Source organism: Pempheris klunzingeri, chromosome 24, assembly GCF_042242105.1.
Source record: "Pempheris klunzingeri isolate RE-2024b chromosome 24, fPemKlu1.hap1, whole genome shotgun sequence".
Classification (NCBI taxonomy): Eukaryota; Metazoa; Chordata; class Actinopteri; order Acropomatiformes; family Pempheridae; genus Pempheris; species Pempheris klunzingeri.
Genome location: NC_092035.1, coordinates 14,064,638 through 14,086,826, shown reverse-complemented (window position 1 = coordinate 14,086,826; position 22,189 = coordinate 14,064,638). Strand labels below are relative to the sequence as shown.

At 41.2% G+C, this 22,189-nt stretch overlaps 1 protein-coding gene across 1 annotated transcript in view; it reads left to right on the top strand.

Annotated features, from left to right (window-relative positions):
• Positions 1–10,032: 10,032 nt before the first annotated feature.
• chrm4a (cholinergic receptor, muscarinic 4a) overlaps positions 10,033–22,189 on the top strand; it is a 39,007-nt gene continuing 26,850 nt past the window's right edge. Inside the window, exon 1 of the mRNA XM_070855693.1 lies at positions 10,033–10,087. Coding sequence (XP_070711794.1) covers positions 10,033–10,087 — 55 coding nt within the window. The remainder of the gene's footprint in view (positions 10,088–22,189) is intronic.

Here is a 22,189-nt window from a genome sequence, read left to right as displayed (position 1 = left end):
CAGGTGGGCATCGTAATGACCCCACATTTCAAAAGAACTGCATGGCCCCTGAGATGGCAACGCTATGATGCAAAAATATTGACAAGATGAATTGCTGGTATAATCAACAGAGCCATTATGGATGTTTTATTTCGCAGTGAGGCCTCGGTGACATCGTGCAGCTGAGTCCTGAGTAAAATACTGTGGGAGGACTAAATGTTTCTCTGTCTTTTGAACAAAGGGCCCCCCCTCTGAATTCAGTCCTATACTTTCACATATACAGTGGGGCAAAAAAGTATTTAGTCAGCCACCAATTGTGCAAGTTCTCCCACTTAAAAAGATGAGAGAGGCCTGTAATTTTCATCATAGGTATACCTCAACTATGAGAGACAAAATGAGAAAAAAAATCCAGAAAATCACATTGTCTGATTTTTAAAGAATTTATTTGCAAATTATGGTGGAAAATAAGTATTTGGTCAATAACAAAAGTTCATCTCAATACTTTGTTATATACCCTGTGTTGGCAATGACAGAGGTCAAACATTTTCTGTAAGTCTTCACAAGGTTTTCACACACTGTTGCTGGTATTTTGGCCCATTCCTCCATGCAGATCTCCTCCTCTGCCTCCTAGAGCAGTGATGTTTTGGGGCTGTCGCTGGGCAACACGGACTTTCAACTCCCTCCAAAGATTTTCTATGGGGTTGAGATCTGGAGACTGGCTAGGCCACTCCAGGACCTTGAAATGCTTCTTACGAAGCCACTCCTTCATTGCCCGGGCGGTGTCATTGTCATGCTGAAAGACCCAGCCACGTTTCATCTTCAATGCCCTTGCTGATGGAAGGAGGTTTTCACTCAAAATCTCACGATACATGGCCCCATTCATTCTTTCCTTTACATGGATCAGTCGTCCTGGTCCCTTTGCAGAAAAACAGCCCCAAAGCATGATGTTTCCACCCCCATGCTTCACAGTAGGTATGGAGTTCTTTGGATGCAACTCAGCATTCTTTCTCCTCCAAACACGACAAGTTGAGTTTTTACCAAAAAGTTCTATTTTGGTTTCATCTGACCATATGACATTCTCCCAATCCTCTTCTGGATCATCCAAATGCTCTCTAGCAAACTTCAGATGGGCCTGGACATGTACTGGCTTAAGCAGGGGGACACGTCTGGCACTGCAGGATTTGAGTCCCTGGTGGCGTAGTGTGTTACTGATGGTAGCCTTTGTTACTTTGGTCCCAGCTCTCTGTGGGTCATTCACTAGGTCCCCCCGTGTGGTTCTGGGATTTTTGCTCACCGTTCTTGTGATCATTTTGACCCCACGGGGTGAGATCTTGCGTGGAGCCCCAGATCGAGGGAGATTATCAGTGGTCTTGTATGTCTTCCATTTTCTAATAATTGCTCCCACAGTTGATTTCTTCACACCAAGCTGCTTACCTATTGCAGATTCAGTCTTCCCAGCCTGGTGCAGGTCTACAAGTTTGTTTCTGGTGTCCTTTGACAGCTCTTTGGTCTTGGCCATAGTGGAGTGTGACTGTTTGAGGTTGTGGACAGGTGTCTTTTATACTGATAACCAGTTCAAACAGGTGCCATTAATACAGGTAACGAGTGGAGGACAGAGGAGCCTCTTAAAGAAGAAGTTACAGGTCTGTGAGAGCCAGAAATCTTGCTTGTTTGTAGGTGACCAAATACTTATTTTACAGAGGAATTTACCAATTAATTCATTAAAAATCCTACAATGTGATTTCCTGGATTCTTTCCCCCCATTCTGTCTTTCATAGTTGAAGTGTACCTATGATGAAAATTACAGGCCTCTCTCATCTTTTTAAGTGGGAGAACTTGCACAATTGGTGGCTGACTAAATACTTTTTTGCCCCACTGTATGTGCTAAACCCACCCCTGGACTCAGCTTTACAGCCGCCTTTGGTCAATGTGTGACACATGACCCTACAGCAGGGGTGCCCAATACGTCAATCGCGATCACAAAGGTCGCAAAGGTGGTGCAGGTAGATTGCATGGCATTAAAAAGAAATATATATTTTAGTCCATCATCTATCATCCCTAATTAGGACTATTAGGACTATTTAGAAAATGAATGAATGTCTGTATCCTCCCTACGGCGTTTGCGACTTGATTGTCGTACAGGGCGGTCAGTCTGAGATCTCTTCTCTGCTACGGGTCACGGGCAGGGACATACGCGCTAGCTATTGCAAAACTCCAGTGAGCGAAGTGACCTAGTTAGCCTTCCAATTTATATCTACTAAAGAAGGGATATTCTGGGATGGGGAATAGGATAGGAAGAGATATTCAACTCCATTCAGTGCAGGTCATCAGAGTAAGGTAGTGAGAGGCAGTATTGATTCCATCACTGTTTGTCACCTGTGTGACCTGGTCATTTTAAAAGTAGCTCGCAAGCTGAGAAAGTGTGGGCACCCCTGCCCTACGGCCTCAGGTCAACAAAACCAGAGCTCCCCCACTGCTCTCTCTCTCTCACCTCTCCTCTGAACCCCAGAGGGCGCAACTTGGCTCTCTCTGACTTCTCTGGATCTCTGAGGGTCCGACTCAGCTCTCCCAATTCTCCTCTGAACCTCTGAGGGTCCGGCTCTGTTTCATCTTGGCCTCTGCTGGAGACCAGCTGAGCGCTGCACCTAATCTCCCCAGGACCTCTGAGAGTCCAGTCACAGGCCTAATAATCATGATACCAAACTGATAGTTTAGTATTTTAGAAGACTGAATCATCTTCTTCCTCGTTTGTCGAGGTGGACTTTACATTAAGTACCACTAATCAATAAAAATAGTGCCAAATAATAATTAGCAATTATCTTTAATAGTTATTGATTATCTCCAATAGCCAAATCGCCCCAGAAATGGTGCAAACTCCAACATTTATTGGTGCCCCAGAGTACCGAGCACAACAGGATTAAAAGGCTCCATTCATAGCAGATAATACAGGATAGATACTTGAGATGATAATATAATAGACCCATTATGACCAATAAAACCAGATAAAATATATATATAACATGTAATATTTGTATGATAAATATGAGTTTGGAGGTGTACACTTAATCAGTCAAGTAATGGCTATGGCTAAGTAATATAAAATAATAATATAATATAATAATAACTTTAAAGGCTGAACTAGACTAGCAGACTGTACTCATGGGTGATTCAAATGTATAAACCCATCATAGACCGGCAGAGGGGTGGTGATAAACTGATATAATCAACTGAAGCATTAGACGTACTTGAACGCACTGTGGTGAAGGTTTGCTTTTCTTTTTAATCATTTTAGCATTTTAGCTTTATGAAGAGGAGAACATAACTTTTAAAAACAATAGTTCTAACAACCCTTGATCACCACCTATCTCACTGTATCAAATCTAATCAGTTATCCTCTATCTTCCTATATGTAAAAGCTGGGTTATGGTCAAAAAGAAGTGATCATAACAAGTGTTGTCCAAATAAGTTCTACCTTCTCCCCACAGCTGCGCGGTAAAGCAGTTGATAACCCTTCAGAGTCCTCACAGTAGCACTTAAAAGCAGCTCCCCCACAGGGTTGCCATGGCAATCATGCAGTGCCCTCCCAGCCTCATAAAATCCAATATGCTCTTTTCTGCCACCAGGAGTCGCAAATGCCCTCCTTAATCATAACTGTGTGTTTGTGCAGGACTCCCAAAGTAGTATCAACGCTTGTGCATTCTCTTTATGTATTTCACATCATGCAGGGGCTGTGATGGAGAAGTAACCAGAATCTGTTTCAGGTTTCAGATATTTATTAGAGCACAGCTGTTGTCATTCATCTGTATTTTTGCTGATACATGCTTGGATCATTTCAAGAATATGAAATATGATTTGATCACCTCAGCTTGGGGATGATATTTGATATTCCTTCCTTTTCTTCTGTTGCGTTCCCAGCTGCATTCAAACAGTAAAGGTGACCACAGAGACCAGGAGGGGGCTTGACAGGTTAAACCAGTGTTTTTTTTCTGGAGGATGCATAGTCACTCACACAGGGGGCGATGCAGCAGTAAAGATGTAACTATATTTGTGGTCACTTGTTTTAAACAGCTAATCACACAACTTTTGTCATTAACCTACAATCATGAGATATTGCCAGACAACATCATAATTATAAAATAATGATTTCTAGCAGCACAGCAGCACACTGTATTCAACTGCTTTAGGAGTAATGCTGATGCTCATCAGCATCACTTGTGTTGTTTTAATTTTTATGGAGAATTAAATTACAATTATTATCTTTTTTCAGTCATATTTTTTACTCTATTATAAATAAAATGCTTTAAATTTGTAGTCTCCTTTTTCTGCATCAGTCCAGGATTTAACTAACGTCACTACCAGTGAGGATCGCAGTGATGTTAATTATACAGTTGCACCTAAAATCATTCAACCCCCATTGCAAATTAGGTGTATTGGCAAAATATACAAACTTTCAGCTGTGTTCAACTGGCAGCTCGGAAAAGAACAGTTGAAATAGCTCAACACAACTGATGCTACAAAATGATTCCACCCCCTGAATAGAATCCCTCATAAGAGCCCTCATTTGCAAATCAGGTGGTGTCTCAAGCACACCTGATGCAACTAATCAAGGGCCTCATTAGTTGCATCACGGGTGCTTGAGATAGAACACATCAAATACCCGGACTGAGTAGGGGTTTGTTCACAGCAACGTTTGATTGCATGTTAGAAATAAGGGTAAGTCAAGAGAATTGTCCAAAAAGTTAAGTGAGGAGATCATTACCTTCCACAAACAAGGATAAGGATACAAAAAGATGCTGTTGGAAACATAGTTCGTAATTTTAAAGCTAAAGGAACACTGGCTACACTTCCTGGATGTGGCAGAAAGAGGAAGCTATCAAAGGCTGCCATCAGATTTCTGAGGAGGCAGGAGGACAAAAACCCTTGAGTGACTGCAACAGACCTGCAGTAAGACTTGGTGGCAGCAGGTACTGAGGTTTCAGTTTCTACAGTAAGGTACATACTAAACGCTGAAGGCCTCCATGCCCAAACACGTTCATAGCTACTGACCCAAAAGCAGAAGACAAGTCAGCTCCAATATGCCGGAAACCATATAAATAAGCCCCAGAAGTGTCTGGATTCTGTTCTGTGGAGCGATGAAACAAAACTGGAACTTTTCAGGTCTGTGGATCAGCGTTATGTTTGGAGGAGGAAGAATGAGGCAGACGCTGAAAAGAACAACCTGCCCACAGTGAAGCCATGCTTCACTGTAGGCAGGAGCACTGGAAGCCTGCTGCGTTTGGAAGGCAAGAAATATTCAATCAAGTATCAGGAAATCCTTGGAGAAAACGTCATGCTGTCTGTGAGGAAGCTGAAGCTCGTGCATCATTGGACCTTCCAACAGCACAATGATCCCAAGCATACCTCAAAGTCCACCAAGGCTTCAGAGAAAGTCCTGGAAGATACTAGAGTGGCCGTCACAGTCTCCTTACTTGAATCCCATAGAAAATCTCTGATGGGATTCAAAGTTGCAGCACGCAAACCCAAGAGTTAGAGAGTCAGAGAGGCTATTGCCCATGAGGAATGGGCTGAGATTTCTCAGGAACTATGTCAGAACCTGGCGTCTGGCTGTGCATCACATTAGCAGCAGGTCATAACAGCAAAAGGGTGCTCTACTAGGTGCCGAAGATGCTTGTCAAGAAGGGATTTTTCAGTTGTTTTTGGTTGAGTTGCTCATTGAACACAGCTGAAAGTTTGTACACTTTGCCAAAACACCTAATTTGCAATGGAAGTTAAATAATTTTAGGTGCAACTGTATATTGTTTCTGTGCAGAGGTGAGTGTCAGTACCAGTATAACAATGTGAGAATACTTCCTTACGTGTAAAAATCAGACATTTAAAATCCTACTTAAGTAAAACTACTTTAGTATTATCAGCAAAATATACTTGAAATATCAAAAATGCAGCCTACTCAATCTGCATTGAATGGCAGGTGTATAAGATGGGGGGCCCTCCAACAATACTACAGGTCATATATTCCACAGGGTAGCAGCACTTAGGCCTCTATATGGAGCTGGTCTATGTCTGACATGCATTATTATTGGGGTATTAATGTATATGAACAGATGTGAAAGCCTCTTCTCCCACCTCACCCGCTTTTCTGTTGCTCTGCACTTAGTCCTCCTCCTCTCCTAATTGGATTAATTAACGCTGAGCTTTGAAGTGACCGTAACAGTACACAAAGTCTACTTTCCGTGTGTCTGTGTAAATGGCAATGTTTCAGCGCAGTTTGGGAGCGCGAGGCTGAACGAGAGGGAGTGTGGAACAGAAATGACTAACAGTTGAACAGAAATAAATAAATGTAAGCCTTGAGGCAAGGTTGTTTGTTATGCAATGACATTCAGTGTGATGAAGTGACATAATGTAGGCAGGTAGAGATGTAGGCTCAATGGATGATAGGCGATAATTCTATCTCTGCCTACTAACAGGAATGTGGTTTGAGCTCATAATTACTTTTTTCCCCAAGATACCAGTAATTAGTATTAATGATGCACTAATATGATCACTTATGGTGATCAGTAACCACTCCCAAGTCTTTGTAAAACCATATAGTGAACACAGGATTGATATAAAGTTTCAAAGACTCTTAATATCACACCAATTTGCACACAGAGAGAACAACTTTGCTCATCTAAAGGCAGGTTTCCGAGTTGGGACGGTTCATTAATGATTACCAATTTAGATGAGTGGGAGAGAACTGTAATGGTTTTCGGGATGACTACCTCAGAGGTGAACTGTCTTACTATAAAACCTTGGATGATCGGAATAGGATCGGAATCGGAACAAAATGGAGGAATGTATGGCAGGACCATGTTAATGGAGCCCACATGTCCATGTGGAAATCCTACAATGGAAAACCATATGGGACGTGTCTGGACAGTCCTACAATGATCTCAGTTGGCCATCTGGCACCACAAATGCCAACCGGTGGTGGACCTTGGACTATCCCAACAAGGTAGTAGATACTGCTCAGTGGATCCTACAGCAGACCATAGTGATGCACATAGGTTGTTGTTGCGAGTTGCTAGGCAATGGCAGCATGGTGAGTGTGCTGCTGCAGCAGAGGACCAAAACTCAGATCAGATTTTGTCTGACTTAGAAGATGTTAGAAGGTTTTTCTCATGTAACATGATGCTGTAGGAACTTGTGCCATAAATGGTATATATGTTACTCTCAAGTCAGCATTCTACTCTCCCGACTCCACTTTGTCTGGACAACTGGTTGGTCTAAGGAAAGATCAGGTCCATATTGGGGCATCCCCTCATGTACCTGAAACCAGATATTGCTTGTAGAATCTTATATATGTGGTCGCTTTCCCCTGTATTCTTTAGTCTCATCTATGCATGTGACGTTGGACTCCAAGCTCGTGAACCTACATAAACTTCTTGAATGAATCTTGGTATCCTCTCTTCATTACTACAAACCACAGAAACGCATCTCTACAGAAGATGTATCTGAATTGGCCCAAACAGAGACCATTAGGTTCTGCTCAGGATGTCTTTTGTAGCAACCAATCAAATCTCAGCTCAAACAGCAGCAGTATGATCATGCACAACATTACAATGCCTGGAATTGTGAATTTCATGAAACTAATGGATTTTCAAGTGTTTGTGAAGAAAATGTGCGGAGGTGAGTCCGTGTCAGACCAGACACGGACCATCCTAATCATTCATAATCCCTGTGCAGCAGCACCTCAGACACAGAGGGTTTGACGTCCTGGAAGAACTGAGGGGGAGAATTGTAATCCGGTTGTCAGGGACGTTCAACTTTATGGAAACCCCTTCGATATCCGCTGTTAGGCCAGGCTTCTAATCATGCTTTCTTTGGAAAGTAAAATGCAAGAGTTGCAAGATTTTTGAAGTTGAGCAGTGATTTTCCTTTTGAAAACACTTGTACAAGATGTGATATGGGCTTGCAACAACAAACTGCTGGCCACTTTTGGGACTAAAATTTTTTTTATTGACAAAAAAAGAAATCAGCACAGAAACATGTAGCTGTATATGAAATTGCACAGTTGTCAAGGGCTGGCAAGTAAGGGGTTTGTTAAATGCTAGGTTGGAGCCTAGAACTCAGCGCAAATGTCAAATAATTTCTTATTAGTAGGCAGATTAGCTTCATGGTTAGGGAGGCTTTTGGTGTTTGGTGGTAGAGACAGCGTTGCTACTGACTTTGTCCTGCTGTAGCTCTGAAAAATCATGAGGATCACTGACTTAAACACAGGAAGAAACTAAAACTAAACACTGAGGGGATGAAGGTTATCATTCATTGCCCTCTGACAGATTCATGTTCTTGATCAGGGGTGTCCAAACTACGGCCTGCGGGCCAACTGCGGCCCGTGGTCCATTTTTCATTGGCCCGCAGGAAATTCTAAAAATGTATTGGAATGCGGCCCACACATGGAGCTTGCGCTGGACTATGTTGTACTTCTTAGTCTCACCACTAGGTGGAGTAACGAGGCAGCTTCTCTAAAAAATGAGAAATGAAGAAGAAATTTGCTACAGGTGACCCAACGTGGCAGAATTAAGGAAACGTAAGAGAGCAAGTGAGTGCAGAAAGTTTGAGACGCGGTGTGCGATATGAGAGCACAGCTAATAACTAATGAAGATCACTTCTGCATTACAGAGGAGCTGCTTGATGTTAGCAGTCTAAAGAGCACCACGACGGGTGAGGATGTTTCTGAAGCTGTGCCAGATGCAGTTGGCATGATGGGACTTAAATGGGACGAGCTGTGTGGAGGTACGACGGATGGAGCTCCAGCTGGGACAGGCGAGCGCAAAGGAAGGGCCTCTACGGTGTCCGCCGAGGGGCAAGAAAGTGGAGGTAAGGCTGTTGATTTGAGCACCAGGGCTCTAGCACAGACTATTTCAAGCTTCCCTCTCTGATGCTGAAGCCCACTAATGGAAAGGCTGTTTTTTTCTTGAATCATATTCAGGTATCAAGCAGAATTTACCTACATTTGATTGATTCATCTCTAGTGGATTAAAGTTAGCAATACAGCTCACTTCTAGTGAGTGGCCCAGCCCTTTGTATGTTTTTCTGTATGTGGCCCTCAGTGAAAAAAGTTTGGCCCCCCCTGCTCTTGATGTTTGACCATGGCCAAATTGAAATACCCTGTTGTTCCTGCCCACCTCTCCACTACAGTTCCTTTAGTCTTATTGTATGTGAGGCCAGGGGGGGCAGGGATTGCAGTGATACTGATGTATGCTTCTTGGACCATTTCATTTGGGTCAGGGTTAGAGGGAACTAATAATGTGTTGCAGGCGTAGTAGAGAGAGCTGCAATGAAAATTGCACAGAATTTTGTGAAAGTATGTTGACCTTTTTTACTTTCTGTGACAACTACAAAATATTATATATATATTAGTATATATATATATATATTAATCTCCTCACTGCTGAGAGGAATGAATTCATGTTAGTGATGAACTAGTGTGAAGAAATACATGTTAAACAGCTGAAACAGTGATCCACTCATTAAGAACTGGCTTAGGGAAATTACATCACATCTCTCTCTGTCTCTCTCTCTCTCTCTCTCTCTCCCTCGCTCTCTCTCTCGCTCTCTCTCTCGCTCTGAATGAAGGAGCGCTCTCTCTGACGCGCGTGAAACCGTGCCACAGAAGCTGAGCCACATTTTTTTATTTTCGGGACAATCGATGAGTAATTATGAAGCAGAAGTGATTAGTTGCTGCATGTGTGTGTGGTTTCTGTCATAGACTCCTTTTTATTATCCGGCTGAATGATACAGCAGCTACCCACCCCCTTCACCCCCCAGAGAGGAAACCTGCACCACTCAAACTGGTTAATATCATAGCGCAGACAGAAACCCCCAACAGAAGGAAGAAGAACTACACAGGGTAACCTCTGAGACCAGAACTAGAGAATTACAGGCGGACTACGGACCAATTTTTGCGCCACAGCCGCTGGGAAACTTGGAGCAGGGAGCGCGGAGAGGAGAGGACGCGGACAATTACGCAAGAGAGATTTGATATTGGCAGCTGGTGGGGCTCCGCCATGCAACATGAGTAACGACAGTAACGGAGTTGGGGGGCTTCAGCCCCTCTGGAACTTCAATGGTGAGTGGAAAAACACGCGCACAGGTTGTTGGAGACATTCAGTCCATGCTAAACAAAGGACGCTCGGTTTATTATGACCCCCCCGCACCCCCACCCCCCGTGGATCAGCCACCTGAAAGCAAATAAAGCCATTTAGTCATTTAGGCTTTTTCTCACCTAAAGCTGTCATGTACATTTCGTCACACACACACCGGATAGCCTCCAGTGTGTGTTGGAAGAGCGTCTCATCATTGTAAATGTATTCCATCCTAAAAAGATGGATAAAGTGAGTTGGATCATAACCTGGTTATTCTTCTCTGCAAATTGAAGCACGGTGATGCATTATGGTAAAGTGAAGAATGATGTAAAAAAAAAAAAAAGAAAAAAGAAGAGAAAATGCAAAGAAAAAGTGAATTCATAAATAGATGCATAAGTAAATATTGATAAATGAAGAAAAAAAATGTCTGGACTTCTAAAACAAGTTGAAGCAAAAAAAAAAAATCATTTTATCCTAAAAAGAACATTGTGAACCAAATAAGGTGGAGATGATTTTCACAGCCAGCCAGGATGAAAAGAGGCACAATATTGTGGTATTTATAGTAAATGATTAAATAAGAGATTCTTTATTGTTACTGACGTTGATATTTTCAGACCCTTCTAACTAATAATTGATTGGCATTGATTGAAGTGCTTTTGGATTTGCAGGTAAGTGGTCATTTAATGCTCACATGGTCTATAATGAACACGCTCCACGCTCAGCATATCGAAATGGTGGAAGGTTGTGTTGTTGTTAAAAATCCAAATCCAAAGAATGAGAGCAGCAGCTTTTCCTCAGGGTAGAGGAGAGAGAAAAAAGAGGAGAAAGGGGCGTAGGACGACAGTAGGTGGTGAAGGAGGAGATAACAAACACAGAGCGAAAGAATTAGGTTTTTAGAGATTAAAAAGCCTGAATCAAACTCCTCCTCTTCTCCTGTCCTGCTTTCCTCCATCATTATTTTCACATCTTCTTTTCCACTTCTTGTCTTTTCCCTCCTCTTTTCATGTCTTGGAGTATAAAAGTGATAAAGGAGAGAGAAAGAGAGACGTGGAGCTCAAGTGACTGTACAACATATGACTGTACATGGAATTATATGTGTTGAGATGTGGACACTGCAAATCTGCTTCTGAACAGTTGACTGGCGTTCTGTTGTGTGTGTGTGTGTGTGTGTGTGTGTGTGTCACAGAACTAAGAGGAGGGGAAGAGGAATGTGAGACATGTAGTTTATAAACCATTAGAGGACACTAAGTGTTCATCTGTCATAAAACACCTATTGACTTATCATATTTATTTTTTGTTCCGGCTGTTGTATCAGTGATCACTCAGCTCTTAGTATTAGACTGCATGAAGGTTTGAGTAAAATCTTTTGTAAAACTCTTAACAAATATTGTACTGAGAAGCAAAATATACAGACATACCACACGCAGGCACTAGACAATGTAGCGCAGTCCACAGAAATAATCACCTCAAAACTAAAGAAGACCTCTGTGAAACCTCAGTGTGACAACAATTAAAACCATGTGTACGAGGTTGCATTGATTGGCTCTTGTATTGACGGTGTCACGGTGTGCAGGGGGTTAGATTTGTCATTCCTGACCAGTAATGCTTCCACAGACTATTTTTGAAACGGCGTGTACACAACAGCAATGTTGTGTTAATGAGTTAATACATGATTTAAAAAAAGACTTTTTTTTTCCCAGAAGGAAAAGCGCCGCGCTCAGTATGATAGAATGATTGACAGGTCTGAGTTCTAGATAAAACATCAGGGGGTTGATGTAACATTCCCCCTTTTCTCCATTTTCTCTGATTCTTCCCCTGTCTCCTCCCCTCCATCAGCAGCTCTTCTGTTCTCCTCGCCTCTCTCTTCACCTATTATGTCTCCCGTCTTCCTCCTGCTCTCCTAATTCCATCCTATTTACATCCTCGCTCCAGCAGCGAACAGCTCCCTGTGGTGGGGAGGCGTGTTTGTTTGTGTGTGTGCACATGTATGTGTGGATAAAGACTTTTGGATGTGGGAGGGTGCGCATGATGGCACGCATGTAGTGTATGAAGAAAAATGTGTGAGTGGAGCATCCAGCTACTCTATGAGTCTTATTATTGTAAAAAAAAAAAAAAAACCCTATAAAAACACACATCTACAAATATTATGATGAAACTTACAACTAACTATTATACGTGCATAATTTTATAGATGAATATTTTCAAGTAATGTGAGCCACTTATTAGAAAGATTCAATGTATTTGTATAATTTGCTAATTATAACCTCCCGAATAGAATAAATCGCACGTTCATTCGAGATTTTCCAGTCAAATTAAATAGGTTAGTGCTGTAAGTCTTTGTTCCGTACTTCCGTACCGCTCATTTTCTCATATGTTTTTTTTTAATTTCTGAAAAGTTCAGTGCAGAAATCCCATTGGAAATCTGCCATACTAGTTGGAGCAAATGTCTAGTTTGAGTTATATAAAGGCCTCTCACTGTCGGACAGCTCTAAAGATTGTAAACTTGTGTGTGTGTGTGTGGGGGGGGGGTGCCTGATAGATGCTGGAACAGGCTACAGCCTTTCGTCACTTTAAATAGGATATAGTGTTTATGAATGGATAATCCATATGAAGAACATGTTTTGTTCATGGCTGATGTTGATTTATAGGTTGTTCACAGCTGCTTGTGTAATTTGTATGAGGCTGCAGTGCTGGCTCAGTGTCAGTCAGAGCCTCTTCCAGGGCAAACATTCAACAAAGTTTGGTCAAAAATGATTCAGTTCAGTCTGAATAGATTTTTGGTAGTGAGACAGACATTTTAAAGGCACCTCTCTAGTCTTTTCAGTCGCTCAAAGTGCTGTAGCCCTACATTCACATCCAGCCATTCAGACACCGTTCATATACTGATGACAGGGTTCATTGGTCAGAGACTAACCATTCCCACAGGCTCACACAGTGTCGGAACAGCCACCCAAATATGATTAAAACCAATTACCACAGGTGTTAAAAATAGTTTTTTGATGTCTCATCATCATGCCAGGGATCCAATGAAGACTCCAGGAAGTCACTGCCCCTGAACAATAAATAGTCCACCAATATAAGCCTTTGTAAAACCACAAATTATAATTTTTATACTTAGGTTCAAATAAACAACATGTTAATCTTTTAATCTAACATGTTCATTTGTGAGCTTCAGAGTAGCTGGAAGGTGGATACTGTGACTTTCAGACAGAGCCTTATTTATGTCATACTGATGAGACTCTGGACTCATCTGGTGCAATAATTTACCTCCGTGTAAGAATTTTTAATACATATTTTTACATCTTTATATTTTTACTTTGAGATTGAAGTGGTTTCTTATTCTTTTGGAGCTGTGTGTAACAAAAAGCACTTTCCCCCTGGGGAGTATTAAAGGAATTCTGATTCTGATTTTGATTTCTAGTTGTAGTCTTGATGCTAAGCTTAACTAACAGACTGCTGGCTTATATCCACGAGAGTGTCATCAATCTTCTCATTTAACTGTTGACATTAAATTCTCATTTAACTCCACAAGTTTTAGTTCCCGAAAATGTGAATCTGTTCTTTCCATCTGTCGCTCAGTATCGAACCGTCACTCCTGTGAGCTTTGAAAGGTCACTGTAAAAATCACAGAGCGAATTCAACGGCTTCAACGCAAAGTGTTGCCTCTGTTTACAGTTGTGATCCACCGGACGCCTCGTTGCAGGGAATAAATACCTGCCCTGCATCCGGACACATCAACGCTCACTGTACCGCATAATGCCGTCGTCCTTTGATTTTAATGACAGTGAATGCACACAGTCAATATGTATCTGTTCCACAGCGTCAGCTGAGTGCAGAGTTTCTGTCCTGTGAATGTGGAGCTCTCTGGAGCTAAGCCCTCCTTACAGCCGCAGACACCTCCAGTAGCCTCTCTGCTGCAGATGCTGATGTATTCTATTCCATTCTCATACAGGACTTTTTCATGTGATTTTTGTTCTTAATCTGTTACAGATGAGACTTGAAATGTGGTGAAGTACACTTGAGATTAAAAAAAAACAACCTTTTTACAGGTAAAATGACAAATGTTTGAAGATAAACACAGAGAGTTTGGTGGGCTCTGTTTGATTCTGTTCCAGTGGTCTGCACTGAGTAGAGTGTATCTGTTGGTCATCTCTAGTGGATGCATGCATACTTGCATCGACCGTGCTAAGTCGTGCTAACTGCTCAAGGACCACCATGAGTTTGTTCTCTCAGCTCTTGCTATAGCTTGAGGGAGGTCAGCAGCGAAATATTACATGTGCTCAGCATGCTTACAAGGAAGCACTTGAAACACTGCTGTGCAGATGTGATGGAGATCACTGGTTATCAATGTGCAGCCTGTGACACTTCTCGACCTTCCAATTAAAGATTTTGTAACAAAACTAGGTCAAATGATAGTATATGGCTGGACTTATATGGATAACAATGTGCTTGATTTATCAGACAATTTCATTTTAAGGAGAACACCAGTTCTGCTGCGGCAAAGAGTGTTAACATAAAAGAAAAAAAGTCAGGATAACACAAAAAAGCCCTGAGGGTTATTTTCCATTGTGGTCCCTTTGTGGTCTCATTTCACAACTAAGACTAAGAAAAGGAAAGGCACCGTGTTTACAGACGTAATATCTTACTATACATAACCTCTGAGACGGTTGTTAAGCGCCAGTTTGAAACCTCCAAAGCAATTTAAGATTCGAAGATTTCCTGGCAAACAATTCCTCAGATTTACTGCCACGTGATTTGTTCTTAAAGTAGCTGAAGGAGCAGATCACACGACGTGGTTAAGCTGTGTTTGAGTCAAAAAATATTATAATTGCAGCTGCAGGATGAATACTTTCACCTCGTGTCTAGAGATGTTTGACTTAGTAATAGCAAATGGTAGAGATGATTAATTAGACAGGACATTATAACAGTTCACACACGGTTAAAGGTATGAGCCTGACGTGGATTTATGTTGGAAAATGTGTCATAAAAGATAAAATAGGTACAATATAATTGGTGGTTTCAAAGTTTCCTGCATTTACACTTAGACTGCAGCCTACTTTCATTTAAACTTGTCATACTGTATCTCGAGTTGTGACTTTTACAGTTTGCTATTCTACAGAGTGTAAAATATATTTCATATTCAGTGAATGCTGTTAGCTGACACATCACATAACGAAACAAAGTGGGAAAAGAAAATTCTGCTACTTTAAAAAGCCGTTTCATACCTCTCATTTGCCACTGCAGGTTCTGACCCGTTTAAATAGTAGATTAAAATGTCGCGTTTGTGCTGCGAGAAAAATAAAAGAAATGCCAAAGTGGAAATAATATTTCACAGCATTATTTTACAGCATTTCGCTGTAATGAACATGTTGAGTTTGATATTCGCTTCTTTTAGGAAAACCTATAGTTAAGTGTCTGATGATGAGAATAATATACACATACTGTGGGGGCAACTTTTCCACATGGGTTGCTGAAGGTTAGGTAGAGATTGGACTCACGGTACAAACATAAAGCACTCGCAGAGATCCTTGGAATCCGTTCCTCGTCGTACGTTTATTGAAAATTGCGGGTAACAAAAATTTCCCAGTGGTTGACTTTTCCATCAAAATCAAATTCTCATGTTAAATACTCAAAAGAACAACTTAAATTCTACGACCTGTGGTCATAAATCTCTCTCCTTCAGACACAAAAGAATCCCCCAGCTGTCTTCTGTCACCTGATTATGATGCAGGAGGAGGAGGGAGGAGTGCAACGTAACATTTCTCTAAATATGATATTTCAAATTATTAACAATCAAAATATATATATATATATAACTAACAATGAATGATCCAAAAAACAGTTCAAAATATAAATACAAATTAATTTTCTTAGTTCATGCTTTTTGGCTCCAACACATACTGTATGTATTTATGTCCTGATGCTAAATTAAGAAATAAAAAAAAAGAAATTTGGACCACAATGATGTGAAAATGATATCACTCAGCTCCGTCCCCATGTGTCATTGTGTTATGCCATCCTAAATTCTAAAGTCTTCAAACGACGTATACCTGCAGGGGATCATGTGCGTGCTTGCATTCGTGTATCTGCCTGTCTGCAGCTAATCTTGTGTGCTTAAAGTCAGGGAATGCAATTTATTATAGAGGCATTTGAGTTTGTTGAACTTCTCATAACAGCAATCAATGACACAGTTCATCCAGTATCTGCAGCTGGCACACCACTGCAGTAAAAGTGTTCAATCGTTTAGTTTGCACCAAATGAAATGATTGGACGGCCGACCTGTCGGTGTGCTCACGCATCTGACTTAGCGCAGTGAGCAGTAACTCTGCTCTAAAGGGGTTTTTAAGCTGTGAAGTGAAGTGTGATTCTCCACTTTTCAAACTCCTCACAACACTAAATGCGTAGCCAGCACCAGCAAGCGCTTATTTCTCGTCTTCTTCGTCTTCCAATTTTTGCATTTGCTCCACCAGATTCAAGCTGCCACTTAAACATGAGAACACAAACGGCCCTCGGTTGGTGGCAGACCAATATGGTGGACTGTGTTGAGTATTTAAATATGAAGATGTGCTCATTCCAAGCAGAGATCTGCAATCTACTAAGTGCACTTTTGTGTTTCATGGCTCATCTCTTTCGTGGCTTCGACATATCATGCATTTACTTATGTGCTTATCTACAGGTGTAACTCTGGACAACCTGTTGAGTGCTGATATACTGATTTATATTTTTTGTACGTAGTATGGGACTTCAAATGTGAATATTTCAGTTAAAAACAGAATTGTATTCTGCCAGAAATGTATTAAATAGTTAAGCTTGTAGTGTTTACTGTAATTGGGTCCTTTTAATGGATCAAGTCTTCACTTATTTTATAAATTATAAACCAAATTACTTCACTGCAGCCATTTTACAAGCAGCAAGAAAAGACATATACACTAAGAAACTGATTATGCAGGGTACGATAATCTTAAGTATTATGCTAGTAAGATCAGACCAATGAAGCATTGTGGGAGTGAGAGTGGGTTTGAATCCCTCTGCTCCACTATATATCTGAGGGAAACACTGTACTTCCTACTATCTGAAAGATGTAGTTACCAGTTACCTCTCAGATAAACATTGTACATAAAACGTATTTGATAAACTTATAGAATGCATTGTTGCCTCACAGCAAGAAGGTTCCAGGTACCACTACAGTCTAATTGTGATGCACCTGCAATTACAATTTCCATCTCAGGCAGTTCTCTATTCCTCTATTCCTATCTGTCTTCTGTTTTTTGACTCTTTCAACTGGAGTTTGACCCAACAAATACTCTGCATTTCCTTGTTCTTCATTGGGTTTTACATACAACTTCTTTTTAACTCATGAGCTTGTTCCAGACTCTGTTACATTTGCATTCTATTCAGTAGCCTGTTGTTGGGTATGTTTTTTAGTCAATTTCCCCAACTACATCAACTTCCTGTAACTTCTTTTCGTTGACACGGATGCACATTATCATTATTATCAGCTTCCAGCTTCTTTTAGTGACTCCACAGATTAAAGAACCGTGTTCTGGTGAAATGTGGCCTGGGACATTGAATTGAATTACAGAATAATGCATAATAGAAATGTGATGACTTGTGTAATGGATGACAATTTTGTCTCTGCGCATTGAGTGGACAGAGCTGCAAGCTGCAAGGACAAGAGGTGGAGGGAGGCAGTTAGTCTCTGTCAGTAGAGCAATGGCAGCCATGGCCTCTACAGGCTAAAGTCTGGCCAACTCACTCAGCGCCATATTTCCTATTTTTCACTTTTTTCTTGTGCGGAACCTTTTTCTCTACTTCCGGAGCTCCACTGGGAATGCTTTTTAGCAGCACACCCATATGGCTGTACCATCCCTCCCCCACTCACTCTGCACTGCTGCAGTCTGTTTCATGAATGGATATAATTTAGAGAAGATTGGTTTGAGGATGCCATCCATGAAAAGGCTATTGACTTTTCATATGGCTGAGGGAGATCTGATCTCTAACTGCAACCATAGCAAAAATTAGTTTTCATAAAACTAAAAAAATGCTTCACTGCATCTGTTTCTTCTCCTAACGTTGCGTCTTGTGGTGATTAAAAGTAAAAGTAAAGGGAGCATTTTCTTTCCTGAAACGGTATTTCCTGTGGCTGCCATTGCAATGCTTTTAATGTGAAGGGGCAGCAATATTTCCTGTTAGTATGGATCCAATCTGCAGATGCTCTGGTTCAAAACTGACAGACAGGTACAGGCACACTCGCACATGGGGTATGACACATGATAACCCCCTCAGGCTTATTGTTGGGGTGATAATACATCGAATTCGAGTTCCTGAAGAGGTGAGTGCTTTTTTCTCGAGGTGGCTTTTTTTTTTAGAGTCGTACCGAGCGAAAATCTCAAAACTTTTCAGAGAGGCATTGGTGTCATCACTGTTGGTCCCTTTCAGACAACCAATCATACATTACATGGGGCGGGACTCATCACCCTGAGTCCACAAAAATGGAGAGAAATGGGAAGGTTGTTCTTGCCCTGTCTTTCCATCTGGACCTTTATGATATATTCTCTTGATGAGCCTAAAATAGGCTGGAATCAGGCTGTAACAGTAGTTACCCACATCCTCCTTGCTCTACAGCTGTCAGATTGAACTGAGACATCACTAATATTAAGCTCATCCATTCAAAACACAAGGGCAAGTAACCTCCATTTGGTGTTCATTGTGAAAACACAAATGAACAAAAATATATAGTAAAAAGCAAAAGGGCTGATTGTTCAAACAGCTGCAGTCAGTGATGATATGTTGTCACAGGAACAAAAGCCATCACTTCTCAGAGCCCCTTTTCTGACAGAAAAGTGCCCTTAGAACATTCAAAGTTGGTTGGATCTTTTCTGTCTTCTGTTTCCAAGCTGTCACTTGATTGTGATGGTTCAGAGCTGAAGCTCATAATTAATCTTCCACCACGTTTGGCAAAACATTTTCGGACTCCAGCTTCTCCATTTTCTGACATCATCCTCCACTCCATTTCCACCTTGCAGTGGCCTAGTTTTTGAGGATGCAGTTGCCATGTCGTGTCTGCAGCGCGGCTCTGTATCTGGATGTGGATGTGTCAGCCCCAGCTGTTGCGTTCCCTGCGAGCTGGCATCAAAATGGGCACAGAGGAATGTAAAGTTGGAAGAAAAGGTTGGATACAGAGGGGCGATAGAAGGTTTTGATTAGAGGCAGATGAGGATTCATACCAACTTGTTCAAGGCTAGAGAGGACGACGAGTCCGGTAGTGTTCGAACTGATTGTGGCGACACCGCTCATATTTTATTATTCATCTTCCCATCATTCATTTAAAAAGACTGTTCTTCCGATAAAGAATCAGAATTTATATCTTTGGAAATCGTAACAACTGAACAACAACTAAATTCTTAAATTGTTCTTTATTTGACTTTACGGAGACTTTATCTCTGTTTATCTGCTATTTTTCATTCTTCAATCAAAAAGGAATGAGGATAAAAAGAATTACCAAGACCAAAAAAACGACCGTTTCTGGGTTGGTTTTTCGTTTTTTGACTCCAAAAACATTTTAAATTATACTTGAAATTACAATTGAATTACGGATTATGCAATGATACCCAGACCGGAAACGATTAGGGTAGTACTTCTTTTCTCAGAGTGCCTGATGTAATTCTGTGACTGTACAGATACAGTTAGCGCTATGTAAATTTACATTGTATGCAACATTTTTCATTCAAGCTTGTTTTGGACATGTTGTTATTAGTCAGTATTTAATTACCACCTAAGCTGAGATTTTACAGTATCCATTATACATTACACTCTTTCTATATTATTTCCATATTTTGATGAATTGTAGCATGATGTCTGAAACCATCCTACTTGTGCTGCTGTAAAGCATGTTACTACATTTAAAGTTCCTAATCTAGATATGGCAGAACATTAGACAGTGCTCAATAACATATAGTGACAGACAAACAGGAATATGCTCTCACGGAGACAGAAAACAGGACACACACATCAGGACCCAGAATTGTGCTGCTGAAATGTAGATAATGTCAGCTCCTCCGGAGTCTGAGCCAATATCTGATGTGACACATGGAATTCAGCGGAGGAAATAATGCAGCAAAAGTCATCTCATTCTGCCCCATTAGATCTCGGTAGTATTGATGTTAAACTCAAAGCAACACTTCACCATCTAGCATTAAGTCTATCCTGCTATGGCTGTAGTGGATGAAGGGACCGAACAGTGCGATGTTTAACAGTGGCTTTTTAAATATCGTCGTCATTATTACCCTAACCTAATGTGATGAGGTTTCAGCTGCTAGCACAGGAGATGTAATGAGAACGGCTGATCTGAAGGGTGGAGAATTTTGGCTCCCATGTCGTTTATCCTCCGCCTGAACAATACACAAATCCTTTCTTCTAGCCCTCATTTCAATTGGCAACGAAATTGCATCACAGCCAACATCTGTTGAGGAGCGGGACGGACAGCTGTTATTATTATGTGAGCAAAACTGTCATCTGTGTGGGGGTTGCCAGTGTAATGGGTGCTTTACTTTTACAATGGCTGCATGTCACCACTGGGCCACTTTTTTATGTTCTTCTGGTCTTTAGAAACATGTCTGATAATCAGCGTGTTTTGGATTGAGGTCAAGTCAGTTATGATATGATGTGGCTTCTGGAGGTGCCAAACAGCCAACTCTTCACTGAGGACAAAAAAGTCATTGGGTTGGTGCTCCTACAGACCAATGAGCTCATTCTTAACAAGAAACTGTGGCCAGATAATACGGCCACGGACTTTGCTGTTTCAAATTTAAAGAGACATGATTGTTATTCATGTGGGGGACAGGTGTTCAGAGTCAGGTGTCCAGTTCTGATTGTTTAATTAACTCAGCCATTCGGTGGTATAGACTGATGACTGTGCTGTACTGAAACATGTTGGTTGAATAATGTGCAGACTCTCCAGTAAGACCTGTGAAAGTGTATGTTGTGTGAGATGGACTAAAGAAAACTATGGTTTGCTTTAAAAGCACTACGTGGAGACTTGAGACTACGAGACTTGCTGCCAACAAAAGTTATTAGCCACATTTGCATTTGTGAGTTGGTCATTTGGTTAGTGGGGACTGTGATATCTCTACAACTGTTGGAAGGGTTGCCGCTTTATGGCTGCAGAGCCTTTTGTTTTGTCTTCCAACAGAATCCAGCAGAGGGAGGTCTATGCAGGAAGCTGTATTTGGGATGGAACTAAGTCCGTGAGATAGACTGACTACATTCAAAACAACTCTCAAAGACTCGACGTGAACCATTGCTTTGAGGGAGTGTGTATGTATGTGTGTGTGTGTGTGTGTGTGTGTGTGATGTGTGGAGCTAGGGAGAGACTGGTACTATAAAGGGAGAGAACCTCCATCACACTGTGAATGTGTCAGACTACTAACCACATGCACACACTTGCATGCACCATTATGCTCACACAGAGAGCTGCTTGCCCTGTACTGTGATGTATGGATTGGCAACGCTAGACATGCTTTGAGGGTATAAAACAAACTCTCTTTCTCTCTCTCTCTCTCTCTCTCACACACACACTTTGAAAGTTCAAAATCCAAACTAAGAACCAATCTGTGACTTGGTAAGAGGGGACAAGGGAGAGATGTAGAGAAGAGAACAGAGTGTCTTCACATGGACGTAGAGAAAGAAAAATGAGTATGTGAGGGTGATAAAGAGAGAGAAACACAGTCTCTGACATCAGTCTAATTTTATAGTGTTTTATTGGAGTTCCTGTTGATTATCATAGTTGTAATTGTAATATGGACGGATCATGTAGTCAATGTAATATGATATATGTCATATTCCTATAGGAAAACATCATCTGACCCACCCTATATTTTCAGAGGAAGTAGGCATCCACATGTGCTTTTGCACTGTGATTTAAGACAGCATTGTATTGTATATTTCACTCTTGTCATGTGGCTCCAGCTCCCCCGTCACCCTGGCTGATAAGTGGTATAGGTAACGGATGGACTGTATTGTAAGACATTGTAAGATGAAAAAGAGATAATCCTCTAATATCTTCTCCTGCCAGATGATTTTACAAG